Genomic DNA, 13,571 nt, shown 5'->3' on the forward strand with positions numbered 1-13,571 from the left:
CGGCTCACCACAGCCATCTCTTCTTGGATTGCACAGTGACGGGCTACCCCCAGGTCCTAGCTCAAGTGTACAACCTAACACCCTATTTTCAGTTAAAAAAAAATTGGCCAGACAATGAGAAACAATTTAACAAATTCAATTCCTTCTACTTTATTTGGAAGTCAAATTTCTGTTATTGCACAGTGCACAGGCCAGTGTTCAGCCTCTAGTTAAATATCACCCTGAGCATGGCCAGACAGTCTCTGATATTGTCACTCCGTACCCCTGCCCATTCTTCTTTCTCCCTACCCCTTCCCCCTCCCCTCAAAATTAGGAATAATTTATCATGTAGTTAACTTCATTGACACTCCAGGTAGCTGCTCAGAAAGCCTCTGCAAGGCTAACCATATAATCAATACAAAAGAACTCCCAGCAAGGAGCAATCGCTGTGGAAGTATGTAGTTGTAATGAGCATTTAATAAAATTAAAAATATATCTGTATCTGAGGCTATCTGGAGGTCTGGCTATTGTATGCAGGTGTCAAAGTTGCAAACACAGCCACCAAACACAGTGATTTCCTTAACAAGCCTTTTTTGGGGGTTATCTGGATCTTCACATGGTAGCTGGAATTCCTTCTTATAAAGTCGAAGAGGCCTACAACAGCCGCACGCTGTGGTGACCTCCATGGTCTCAGCATTCAACCTGTTTGGAAGAGAGGGAGGATCGGTTACGACTTGGATACAGCTTTTTAGGTTTTGTTCAGGAATGTATTCTGTGAATGGAACAGTCGTGCAAGGTGTGCAGAAGCAGTTCATCCAGCTGGCACTGTGCCATTAACCGGCACTGCAAGATGCATAAAAAGTGGAACAAGCCAATCCTTTGGGCTTGTATGGAAAAGGTATTTAGGTAAGAATATCTGTAAATAAGGGAAAAGTCTGCATCATTTTCAATAAGAACAAAACTTTTCTTTCTAATTGCAGCTTTCTTGTAGTGATAGTGATAAACCTTAGTAGTGCTTAAAAACAAACAAGCAAACAAACAAACAAAAAAAACCCTTCAGGTTTAACAGCCCTTTTGAAAACTCAAGACACAAAGGTGATCATCAGTTTTCAAAATGCTGGGGGACAGCTGAGCTCACCTAGCTCTTAGCTTAAGGATTAATTTAAGTTGGTTATGGTAAAAGCAAAACGCTTCATTGTTTTCCTATTCTGGAACATATTCATTCCCAGCAGTGCATGCAACTGCTTTTAACTTTTTTCTCAAATAAATGTGAACTCTAATAGTGCTGCAAGCAGAGTTTACTTTTATTGAAGCTGTCATTCCCTGTTTGAGCAAGCAGAACTGCAGAGACATCACGTTTGTAGCTGTAAAGCATCCCTGTAAAATAACCTGAGAACATTGTGAGGCAATGGGAATGACCTGAAGGATTTAGGTGGGATAAATATTTTAGGTTACATTCTTGATTTTTGGAAAGTAGTTATTGGTAGTCTGACTAAAAAAAAAAAAAAAATAAAGTATTAAAAAATATTAAAACAAAACAAAACAAAAAAAAACACAAAACTTAAGTGAGGAGACATTCTCTGTTTAAACTGTAGATCTCTACAGACTAATTGACCTGTATTAGTGCTAGCTCTAGCTACCTGGCCTATAGTGCCACACTGTTGCTAGATAAATACCACAAAGCTTTTTCTCACTGAATTGGAGATGAAAGGAGAGGCAGTTGACAAAGATCAGGATTCATAGATAAGAAAGAACTTCACTGTATTTATTATACAGAAGCTCTCAAGTATCCTTACGTTGTTGAAGATGGACACGATCCTTCACATCGGCTCAAAGTGATGTTAGCAGAACAGCCTTTGTAAGTTATTTTTTCTTCATATTCGACTTTTAGGCAATTCTCTGTCAAACATTAAAAAATAAAAATTTATCTTAGTCTTCTAGTGTGACTTTTGATGGATGCCAAAAGCCTCTGTACTCAGGTTCCTGCAAAACCGTTCCTATTGCATGACTTCAGAGGGACTGAAGGAGGATTGACAAGTCACCAGTAAGTAACATGGCAAGAGAAGGTTTTTAGGAACTGAAACTGTGAGATGGTGACATAGCAGGACAGCTATGAAAATACACGCAGCTGGAAATAGAAATGAGAAAAAAAAAAAAAAGAAAAAACCAAAACAAAACAAAAAAAAAAAAGAAAAAAAAAGAAAAATCTGTTAACAATGGAATGCAAATTAAGTCCAGGAGGAAAAAGCCCTAATCCACTGATGAGAAAGCAAAGATGCAAATAAAACCATCAGCTGGCTAATTCCAGCAGAATTATTTCTGGTTCACAGACTTGGTAATAGATGTGACTTACTTGAAAAATGCTTAATTAGCTCATTTTAAGGATTTATTTATTTCCAGGCATATTTTATAAATTTTATAATAACATAAGCCAAAATTTCATAATTTAAATCTCTAAATAGAACGCATAATGCTACTTGGAAGGTAATGGTGTTATGTATTGATCTTGCACTTTTTCTGGTCATCTCCTGACTTGAAACAAGACACTAGGCATCATATGAAGCAAAAAGGTGAATGAAAGTGAAGTTTTCAAATGAGCTGAAGAGGTTAAACATTGTGGTTTGTACCCCTTAACATGAAGAACACTGTGAAGGCAGTTTATGCACCCCACACTGCTCCTGCAGCATGCTCTGTCGAGCGCATTCAGGTTCCTAGCTTGAAGCAGGTTATGGATGAAAGCCAAGCGTTGTTGAGGGGGCTCAGTTATACTGTAGGGGGTTTAGAAAAAGGCAGCTAATGGCACACCACACTAATGTGCTGTCCTCTGCCTGTATCTTGTAAAGTTGATGAGAGGCTCTAACCTTGCTTTTTAGACTGAAAGGTATTGTTAATCTGTGTGACTGACAAGTATGTGAATTGCTCAGTTGAGGGCAGACAAATGTGCAGAGAGAGGATGCAAAGGAGAATTTGTACACAACTCTGAATTTATGAACTGAACCAGGAGGCAGTGCCTGTTAACAGCAAGGACCTAACCTGGTAATGGTATGGTTGGGAAGGCAGAGTTCAAAAGAACTATCTTCAAAACTGAATGCGAATAAAAGCCAAAGAAGGCAGCAAAACAAATATATTTGGGAACATGAGGGAAAGCCCTTCTGCTTAGGGGAGTTCCTAATTGTATTCCTGTTCTGTGAGGTGAAAATTCTGAGGAGGCAGGGAAAGAAGGGCCAAAAATAGTTGCACAATAGAAAGAATCCCATCTTCTTGTGTCAAACCACCATTTCCTGACGCTTGTGCATTCATCCAATTCTGGTTTCTACTATTAAATATATAATTGAGCTGTTTGGTACTGCATTATTTATGTAAAGTGGGATGAAGGACAGACTGTGCATTCAAGTGCTTGCTTCTCGGCATGCTCCCACTGCACAATTCTGACCTTCCTTGTGGCTGAGCTGGCTGACCTGGATGAGCTGCTCTCTGCTGACAAAGTTAATGGAGGAGACAGGGACAGGAGGGTGGGCTAAGGTGATTGCGCCACACATTGAGTCACATCACTATTTGAGAGCAGTTCACTGCAAACAGTTTCCTTAGTTGACTTTTGGGGATCCTGTGTGTAAATCGGTTTTGTGCAGTGAGACTTGACAGATGACTGTTGGGATGACTTGAGTGTGGTATTCTGCTTTGTTCAAATTTTGTTGCTGTTAGTGATAAGCTTATGGTTCAGTTGCTCTGATCGTAGTGAAGGAATGGCAGACTGCGTGTGAAGATTCATAGCAGCTAAGGAAATAGCAAATAGTGAAAATTATCGAATGCTTCAAACAAATACTTATAATCTTGTTATCAAGCAGTGTAGAAAAGGGCAGACCTATGAGGCCATAACTCTTGAAAAAGATCAGGCAAGTGAAGGCAGTAACATGTTGGAGGTGAGGTTCCCTTTCTTTAGGAATTAAACAAATGAAAAGGACAATGGATAGAGGCAGTGGTGCATGACAGTGGAGAAGGAACAGTCACAGGAAGAGAAAGCAGTATGATATGGTTGCGGTACACCTTCCAGATCATTTCTCCTTTCTTTGTGGAACTAACCCAAAAGGGAATGCAGGAAGTAGCTGAAATTGAGATGTCAATTCTCTCCTGGGTCTTCAAACAGCAATTTTAAGACATATAAAAATATATAAATATAAAAATAAAAAACAAACAAAAAAAATTTAAGACATATAAACATCCATAAAACATTACCACCGAAAACAAAATAACAAACCAACAAACCACACAGGAAATTCTACTTCCATTCACAGATTGAAAAAAGCACCGTTCATTTCAGTTTATTCTTAGAAGGGTTAATGCATACCCTAGAAGTGCTGAATGAGAACTGCTTCACTGCCTGTTACTAGGTATCTGTGCACTCACGCCAGTGCTCCTGACTCCAGCCCTGTAGGTTATAAAGCAGGAAAGCTTCAGTTCAAACCATTAGGAATGATGCTGCTCTGTGCACCTCCCTTTCAAAAAAGTTACGAAGAATTGTAAAGAGTGTGCTATGCTTCAGTCCAAAACTGCTAGGTTTTATTTACGCAGAGGTGCAAAAGACCATTACTATATCTAGCCAACACTGGAAAAAAATTAGCTGTGGAGAAGGTATCAAAAAATTCAAAAAGAAAAAAAAAAAAGCATTTTCAGAAAGTCTATGAAAGTTAATAGAAGGACTGTAGAATGAGGTAAAGCAATAGTTTGTCCAAATAACTGGTGTCTTTCTTACACCATTAAAATAAGATTTTTAAATAGAAATAGATTCTATGACTTTCTCCCTGGTAAATGTCCTGTCAGCCTGAACTCGTGTTTCTTAGTGTATGCATCAATGCACTGCAGGAAGCCTGCTGGTATGAAAACGACACCAAGACAACTATAGGTGTTAGAAAGTAATATGCAGTAATGATAAAAGAGGAAGATACAGTCAAAGTGTACAAGCAAAATGTGACATAGCAAAAAAATAAGAAATGTCCCAAAACTTAATAAGTATGAACCAAAAGATGTACTAAGCAACAAAGTAGGATAAACTAAAGAAATACTTTACCTTGTGGTACTGTAGCTGGTCTAACAGAAGACAGGGATGTTGAAAGTTCAGATGTAACAGGAAGAGACGATGTAGTACGCCTGGTAGTTAGTGTAGTTGTTCGGATAGAAGTCTGTTCAACAGAAGGGGTCTCTGTAGAAGCAGTGGTAACAAAACTGGGAGGAAACACAGTTGTTGTAGGTAACACTCTTGGGATCACAACTGGGGTGGATTTGGAAGAGACAGCAGTTGGAAGTGCTACTGAAAATGTTTCACCACGTGGAGTAAAAGAAACTGTGGTGTTTGGTGAGGGGGAAGAATAAGTGGTACTCTCAGAGGAGGTCAAAGTGGGAATGAAGGCTGTAGGCATGGACTTTGTTGGGGGCAACGGGGAGGAGGCTGTGGAAGGGGCGGCAGATGGCAGCCTGGTGCTGAGAGGGCTGCTGGGGGCAGGCGACGTCCTGGCCACTGGCACTGCTGGGCTGCTGGCGGGGCTGGCCTCGCTGGGCACGGACGTCCTGGAGGTGCTGCTGGCAGACGTGGCCGGGGTGGTCTTCTCCGTGCTCACGGGTGGCACGATGTGAGGCACCGTTGTCTCTTTGGGGGTGGAGGCTGCCGGGAAGAAAGCACAGGGGGACTGAGAGTGGCAGGGCAGGAGGGGCAGGCAGAGGAGGAGCGCTTGTTCTGGGCAGGTGCCCCAGGACAGCCCAAAAGGCAAGGAAGTTAGGGGTGTGCAGCCCTGAGTTGCGCTGGGCAAAACAGAGGAACAGGCCAGGGGCTGCTGCCCTTCCCCTCCCCATCTTGATTCTCCCCACAAAGGTGGTGCAAGGAGAGTGTCCCACGGCTGCCCTACAGCAGCTCAGCACCCTCTGCTCCTGTCTGAAAGAAGAACCAAAATGAAGGCCAGCCTATAGTGAGTTCGCTACAGCTGGATCTTAAGCCTCATTAAGTCCCTCATTTGTTCATCCTCAGGAAGGAACTAGAAACCAGCTGGAAGGGTAAGAGAGAGAAAACATTCAGGTATAAAAATGCACAGTACAAGACCTGAAGAAAAACAAGAAACCAACCCCCAAGTGAAGCAAAGGCAATCACTCCCCACCTTCCCCCTGTACAGCCAGGCCCCGCCAGGCTCTGAGGAATGGCTCATTCTGAAACCTGCAACCCTCATCGTCTTGCTGAGCGTTTTGGTGTACGGTAAGGAATGGCTCGCTGGGCTCTTGCTGTAAGCTCTGCCACCTCTGTCCCCTCCCTGCCTCTTGCCTACCCCGAGCCCACTTACTGGACAGCAGACAGAGAAACAGAGAAGGTCTTTGTCATGGTTTTCAGTGTTGATACATTCCATTTCCATCACGGTGTTGTCTACAGTGATACATTTTCAATTTTGGATGGGCATACTGTTGAGAAAACACTGACATTTCAGCTGCTGCTGAGCAGTGCTCACACATAGTCAAGGACTTCTCTGCTTCTGATGCTGCCCTGTCAGCGAGGAGCCTGGGGGTACACAAGGAGCTGGGAGGGAACACGGCCAGCACAGGGGGCCCAAACTCACCCAGGGGCTGTTCCACACCATTTGACATCAGGATGAGTGATAAATGTTGGGACGAAGGGGGAGGAAAGAGGGATATAAAGAATAATGGCATTTGTGTTCCCAGTAAAGGGCAGGCAGAGCAGAGGGAAGGCAGCAGGGAGCCTTACCTGGCTGTGAGGAGCTCGGAACTGCTGAGGACACAGTTGAGAGCGGGGAGGACGCAGATGAGGGCAGCGGGCTGGTTTTGGCTGTGGAGGGTGCGGAGGACGCAGGCGACTCTGTGGGAGCACTGGTCCTCGGGGGAGAGGGCTTGGGCCTCAGGGTCGTAGGCGTGGGCCTGAGCCGGGAGCTTGGGGGTGACGGGGAGGAGGCTGTGGAAGGGGCGGCAGATGGCAGCCTGGTGCTGAGAGGGCTGCTGGGGGCAGGCGACGTCCTGGCCACTGGCACTGCTGGGCTGCTGGCGGGGCTGGCCTCGCCGGGCACGGACGTCCTGGAGGTGCTGCTGGCAGACGTGGCCGGGGTGGTCTTCTCCGTGCTCACGGGCGGCACGATGTGAGGCACCGTTGTCTCTTTGGGGATGGAGGCTGCCGGGAGGAAATCACAGGGGGAATGAGGGTGGCTGAGAGTGCCCCAGGGCTGCCCTCCAGCAGCTCAGCAGCCTCTGAATCCCCATGGAAGGAGAGCATCTCTGTGTGTTTCTCTCCAGTTCCAAGACAATGGTATGGAATATCATCTGCCTGCTGTAAGTCTCTTTAATATGCTTACTGATGACTTGGATGAGGGAATTGAGTGCACTCTCGGTAGGCTTGCAGACAACACCAAGCTGGGGGGCAGTGTTGAATGCCAGAGGGCAGGAAGGCCCCGCAGAGGGCCCTGGACAGGATTTGTTGATGGGCAGAGGCCACTGGGATGAGGTTCAACATGGCCAAGTGCCAGGTCCTGCACTTTGGCCACAACCGCCCCATGCAGCGCTGCAGGCTGGGGGCAGAGTGGCTGCAAAGGTGTGCAGGGGAAAAGGATCTGGGGGCGCTGATGGATGTTCACCTGAACGTGAGCCAGCAGTGAGCCCAGGTGGCCAAAAGGCCAGCGGCATCCTGGCTGTGTCAGGAATGGTGCAGCCAGCAGGAGCAGGAGGTGATCGTCCCCCTGTGCTCTGCTCTGGTGAGGCCGCACCTCGAGTGCTGTGCTCAGCTTTGGGCCCCTCACTACCAGAAGGACATCGAGGCCCTGGAGCGTGTCCAGAGCAGGGCTACGAAGCTGGTGAAGGGCCTGGAGCACAAGACCTGTGGGGAGCGGCTGAGGGAACTGGGGGTGTTTGGGCTGGAGAAGAGGAGGCTCAGGGGAGACCTCATTGCTCTCTGCAGCTGCCTGAAAGGAAGGTGTGGGGAGCTGGGGGTCAGCCTCTGCTCACAGGTAACCAGTGATAGGACTAAAGAGAATGGCCTCAAGCCGTACCAGGGGAGGTTCAGGTTGGCAATGAGGAGACATTGCTGCTCAAAAAGAGCAGTCAGGCACTGGAACCAGCTGCCCTGGGAGGTGGTGGAGTCACTGCCCCTGGGGGTGTTTGAGGAGAGGTTGGATGTGGTGCTTGTTATGTGGTTTAGTGGTGACACTGGTGCTAGGGGGATGGTTGGACCAGATGATTTGTAGGTCTCCTCCAACCTAAATGATTCTGTGATTCTGATACTGCCCTGCCTGTGAGGAGCCTGAGGGTGCACAAGGAACTTGCAGGGAACACAGCCAGCACAGGGGGCCCAAACTCCCCCAGGGGCTGTTCCATACAGTTTGACATCAGGATGAGTGATAAATGTTATGGTGAAGGGGGAGGAAAGAGGGATAGGAAGAATAATGGCTATTGTGTTCCCTACAAAGAGCAAGCAGAGCAGAGGGAAGGCAGCAGGGAGCCTTACCTGGCTGTGAGGAGCTCGGCACTGCTGAGGACACAGTTGAGAGCGGGGAGGATGCAGATGAGGGCAGCGGGCTGGTTTTGGCTGTGGAGGGTGCAGAGGACTCAGGCGACTCTGTGGGAGCACTGGTCCTCGGGGGAGAGGGCTTGGGCCTCAGGGTCGTAGGCGTGGGCCTGAGCCGGGAGCTTGGGGGCGACGGGGAGGAGGCTGTGGAAGGGGCGGCAGATGGCAGCCTGGTGCTGAGAGGGCTGCTGGGGGCAGGCGACGTCCTGGTCACTGGCACTGCTGGGCTGCTGGCCGGGCTGGCCTCGCTGGGCACGGACGTCCTGGAGGTGCTGCTGGCAGATGTGGCCGGGGTGGTCTTCTCCGTGCTCACGGGCGGCACGATGTGAGGCACCGTTGTCTCTTTGGGGGTGGAGGCTGCCGGGAGGAAAGCACAGGGGGACTGAGAGTGGCAGGGCAGGAGGGGCAGGCAGAGGAGGAGCGCTTGTTCTGGGCAGGTTCCCCAGGACATCCCCAAAGGCAAGGAAGTTAGGGGTGTGCAGCCCTGAGTCGCGCCAGGCAGGGGGAGGAATGGGCCAGTGGCTGCTGCCCTTCCCCTCCCCGTCCTGCTTCTTCCCACAAAGGTGGCACATGGACAGGGCCCCAGGGCTGCCCTCCAGCAGCTCAGCACCCTCTGCATCTCCCTGAAAATGAAGCTAAAATGAAGGTCAGAAGTGATTTCTGTACTTCATCCCAAGAGCCTGCTAAGCCTCACTCACTCTTCTTTACTCCCCGTCAGCAGGAAAGGGGCTGAGAATGGAAAAGGCAAAAGACTGGAAGAATTCAAGAGTCAACAAACTGAGAGTAGAACAGAAGGAAGAACAAGAAACAGAAACCCCAAAGTGAAGCAAAGGCAATCACTCCCCACCTTCCCCCTGTACAGCCAGGCCCCGCCAGGCTCTGAGGAATGGCTCATTCTGAAACCTGCAACCCTCATCGTCTTGCTGAGCGTTTTGGTGTACGGTAAGGAATGGCTCGCTGGGCTCTTGCTGTAAGCTCTGCCACCTCTGTCCCCTCCCTGCCTGCTGCCCACCCTGAGCCCACTAGCTGGACAGCAGACAGAGAAACAGAGAAGGTCTTTGTCATGGTTTTCATCATTGATACACTCCATTTTCATCACAGTATCTTCTATGGTGATGAGTTTTTGATTTCTGTGGTCAGCTTTGGGGCCCTCGCTACAAGAAGGACATCGAGGTGCTCAAGCAAGTCCAGAGAAAGGCAACAAAGCTGGTGAGGGGCCTGGAGAACAAGTCTTATGAGGAGCAGCTGAGGGAGCTGGGATTGTTCAGCCTGGAGAAGAGGAGGCTAAGGGGCGACCTTATTGCTCTCTACAGGTACCTTAAAGGAGGCTGTATCAAGGTGGGGGGTGCTCTACTCTCCCATGTACCTGGTGACAGGACGAGGGGGAATGGGCTAAAGATGAGCCAGGAGAGGTTGAGGTTGGATGTTAGGAAGAACTTCTTTACTGAAAGGGTTGTGAGGCATTGGAACGGGCTGCCCAGGGAAGTGGCGGAGTCACCATCCCTGGAGATCTTTAAGACATTTAGATGTAGAGCTTCATGATATGGTTTAGTGGAGGACTTGCTAGTGTTAGGTCAGAGGTTGCACAAGGTGACCATGGAGGTCTCTTCCAACCTAGGCAATTCTGTGATTCTCTGCTGCTGAGCAGTGCTCACATCGAGTCAAGGACTTCTCTGCTTCTGATGCTGCCCTGCTTGTGAGGAGCCTAGGGAGCACAAGGAGCTGAGAGGGAACAAAGCCAGCAGAGGGGGCCCAAACTCCCCCAGGGGCTGTTCCACACCATTTGACATCAGGATGAGTGATAAATGTTGGGATGAAGGGGGAGGAAAGAGGAACAGAAAGAATAAGGTCATTTTTGTTCCCTACAAAGAGCAAGCAGAGCAGAGGCAAGGCAGCAGGGAGCCTTACCTGGCTGTGAGGAGCTCGGCACTGCTGAGGACACAGTTGAGAGCGGGGAGGACGCAGATGAGGGCAGCGGGCTGGTTTTGGCTGTGGAGGGTGCGGAGGACGCAGGCGACTCTGTGGGAGCACTGGTCCTCGGGGGAGAGGGCTTGGGCCTCAGGGTCGTAGGCGTGGGCCTGAGCCGGGAGCTTGGGGGTGACGGGGAGGAGGCTGTGGAAGGGGCGGCAGATGGCAGCCTGGTGCTGAGAGGGCTGCTGGGGGCAGGCGACGTCCTGGCCACTGGCACTGCTGGGCTGCTGGCGGGGCTGGCCTCGCTGGGCACGGACGTCCTGGAGGTGCTGCTGGCAGACGTGGCCGGGGTGGTCTTCTCCGTGCTCACGGGCGGCACGATGTGAGGCACCGTTGTCTCTTTGGGGGTGGAGGCTGCCGGGAGGAAATCACAGGGGGACTGAGGGTGGCAGAGGGTGACAGTGTCCCAAGGCTGCCCTCCAGCAGCTCAGCACCCTCTGCGTCTCCCTGGGGCCAGATGGGATCCCCCCAAGGGTACTGGGGGACCTGGCAGAAGTGCTCCTCAAGCCGCTTTCCATCGGTTACCAGCACTCCCGGCTACCAGGGACATCCCATTGATTGGCAGCTAGCAAATGGGACACTCAGCTCCAAGAAGGGCCGGAAGGAGGACCCGGGGAACTACAGGCCCATCAGAGTGACCTTGGTGTTGGGGAGCTCGTGGAGCAGATTATCTGCAGTGCTGTCACCCTGCACTTGCAGGATATCCAGGTGATCAGGCCCAACCAGCATAGGTTTATCAAAGGCAGGTCCCACTTTATGAACCTGATCTCATTCTACAAGTTGAGGTGCTCAGTGGATGAGGGATGTGGTCTACCTAGGCTTCAGGAAGGCTTTTGATACTGTGTCCCACAGCCTTCTCCTGAAGAATATGGCATCCCAAGGCCTGGATGGGTATATGCTTCGGTGGACTAAAAGCGTTGAGCCCAAAGAGTAACGGAGGTAAATCCAGTTGGTGGCTGGTCACAAGTGGTGTCAAACACGGCTCAGCGCTGGGGCCAGTTCTTTCTAAGGTCAATGATCTGGATGAGGGGATGGAGTGCACCCTCAGGTTGCAGACGATACCAAGTTAGGTGCAAGTGTTGATCTGCTCGAGAGTAGGAGGGATCTGGACAAGCAGGGCCAATGGGCCAAGGCCAACGGGATGAAGTTCAATGAGGGCAAGGGCCAGGTCCTGCACTTGGGACACAATAACCCCAAGCAGCACTACCAGCTGGGGGCAGAGTGGCTGGAAAGCTGTTGGTGGAAAGGGACCCAGGGGATTGTTCAACAGCTGGCTGAATGGGAGCCAGCGGTGGGCTCAGGTGGTCAAGAAGGCCAATGGCATCCTGGCTTGTGTCAGAAACAGCGTGGCCAGCAGGGCTAGGGAAGTGATTGTCCCTCTGTACTTGGCTCTGGTGAGGCTGCACCTCAAGTATTGGGTTTGCTTTTGGGGCCCTCACTACAAGAAGGACATCGAGGCCCTGGAGAGTGTCCAGGGAAGGACTACAAAGCTGGTGAAGGGTCTGCAGAACAGGTCCTGTGAGGAGCTGCTGAGGGAGCTGGGGATGTTTAGCCTGAAGAAAAGGTGGCTCAGGGGAAGACCTTATAGAACTCTACAATGACCTTAAAGGAGGTTGTATGGAGGTATGGATCAAGCTCTTCTCCCAAGCAGCATGTGATAAGACGAGGGTAAATGGCCGCAGTGTTTTCTGGGAGAGGTTATGGTTGGCTATTAGGAGACATTTCTTTATGGAAAGAGTTATTTGGCAGTGGAACAGGATACCCAGAGAGGAGGTGCAATCACTGTTCTGGATAGTCATCCAGACGTGTAGATGCAGAAGGCAGTAGCATGGTTTAGTGGTGGACTTGTCAGTACCAGGTTAAAGGCTGAAGTTGGTGATCTTTGAAATCTTTTCCAACCTGAATAATTCTAGGATTCAAAAATTCTGTAATCCTTATTCTCGAGGTGGCCAAAATTCACACGGGATATTCCATACCATTTGATATCAAGCTGAGCAACGGAAGTTGGAATAAAGAACTTCAAAAAGGGGACACAGGTCACAGAGAAAATGCCAAAAGAGGCAGGCAGAGAGAATGGCTGTCAAGGGGTTTGCATTTCCCTGTACAAAATAAAGTGAGAACTGGCAAGGGTGGGCAGAGCAGAGGGAAGGCAGGAGGGAGCCTTACCTGGCTGTGAGGAGCTCGGCACTGCTGAGGACACAGTTGAGAGCGGGGAGGACGCAGATGAGGGCAGCGGGCTGGTTTTGGCTGTGGAGGGTGCAGAGGACGCAGGCGACTCTGTGGGAGCACTGGTCCTCGGGGGAGAGGGCTTGGGCCTCAGGGTCGTAGGCGTGGGCCTGAGCCGGGAGCTTGGGGGCGACGGGGAGGAGGCTGTGGAAGGGGCGGCAGATGGCAGCCTGGTGCTGAGAGGGCTGCTGGGGGCAGGCGACGTCCTGGCCACTGGCACTGCTGGGCTGCTGGCGGGGCTGGCCTCGCTGGGCACGGACGTCCTGGAGGTGCTGCTGGCAGACGTGGCCGGGGTGGTCTTCTCCGTGCTCACGGGCGGCACGATGTGAGGCACCGTTGTCTCTTTGGGGGTGGAAGCTGTCGGGAGGAAAGCACAGGGGGACTGAAGGTGGCAGAGGGTGACAGCGCCCCGAGGCTGCCCTCCAGCAGCTCAGCACCCTCTGCTCCTGCCTGGAATAGAAGCTATAATGAAGGTCATACTCTCATGATTTGATCCTAACTGCGTGCTAAGCCCCACTCATTCTCTATCAATCCCCCTTCATAAAGAGAGGAGCCGACAACTGGAAAGGCAAAAGAGAGGAGAAACTCAAGTGTCAAAACACAGACAATGCAAGAACGGAAGGAAAAACAAGAAACAGATACCAACCCCCAAGTCAAGCAAAGGCAATCACTCCCCTCACTCCCCATCTTTCACCAGCACACCCAAGCGCAGCCAGGCTCTGAGGAACGGCTCATTCTGAAACCTGCAACCCTCATTGTCTTGCTGAGTGTTTTGGTGTACGGTAAGGAATGGCTCGCTGGGCTCTTGCTGTAAACTCTGACAGCTCTGTCTCCTCCCTACCTCTCGCACAGC

At 50.1% G+C, this 13,571-nt stretch overlaps 1 protein-coding gene and 1 long non-coding RNA gene across 2 annotated transcripts in view; both read right to left on the bottom strand.

The window, feature by feature from the left end:
* Positions 1–487: 487 nt before the first annotated feature.
* LOC137857695 (uncharacterized) lies at positions 488–8,181 on the bottom strand. Its single transcript, XR_011097227.1, has 3 exons — positions 5,045–8,181; positions 1,776–1,878; positions 488–681 (listed from the first exon to the last, which is right to left on the bottom strand). It is a non-coding gene; the product is annotated as an uncharacterized lncRNA (long non-coding RNA).
* A 32-nt stretch (positions 8,182–8,213) lies between these two features.
* The window catches only part of MUC6 (mucin 6, oligomeric mucus/gel-forming), a 69,088-nt gene continuing 63,730 nt past the window's right edge, over positions 8,214–13,571 (bottom strand). The window contains exons 42-45 of the mRNA XM_068684353.1: positions 12,659–13,075; positions 10,430–10,846; positions 8,462–8,878; positions 8,214–8,257 (exon numbers count right to left, since the gene is read on the bottom strand). Coding sequence (XP_068540454.1) covers positions 8,214–8,257; positions 8,462–8,878; positions 10,430–10,846; positions 12,659–13,075 — 1,295 coding nt within the window. The remainder of the gene's footprint in view (positions 8,258–8,461; positions 8,879–10,429; positions 10,847–12,658; positions 13,076–13,571) is intronic.

The sequence above is a fragment of the Anas acuta genome, chromosome 5 (assembly GCF_963932015.1).
Source record: "Anas acuta chromosome 5, bAnaAcu1.1, whole genome shotgun sequence".
NCBI lineage: Eukaryota > Metazoa > Chordata > Aves > Anseriformes > Anatidae > Anas > Anas acuta.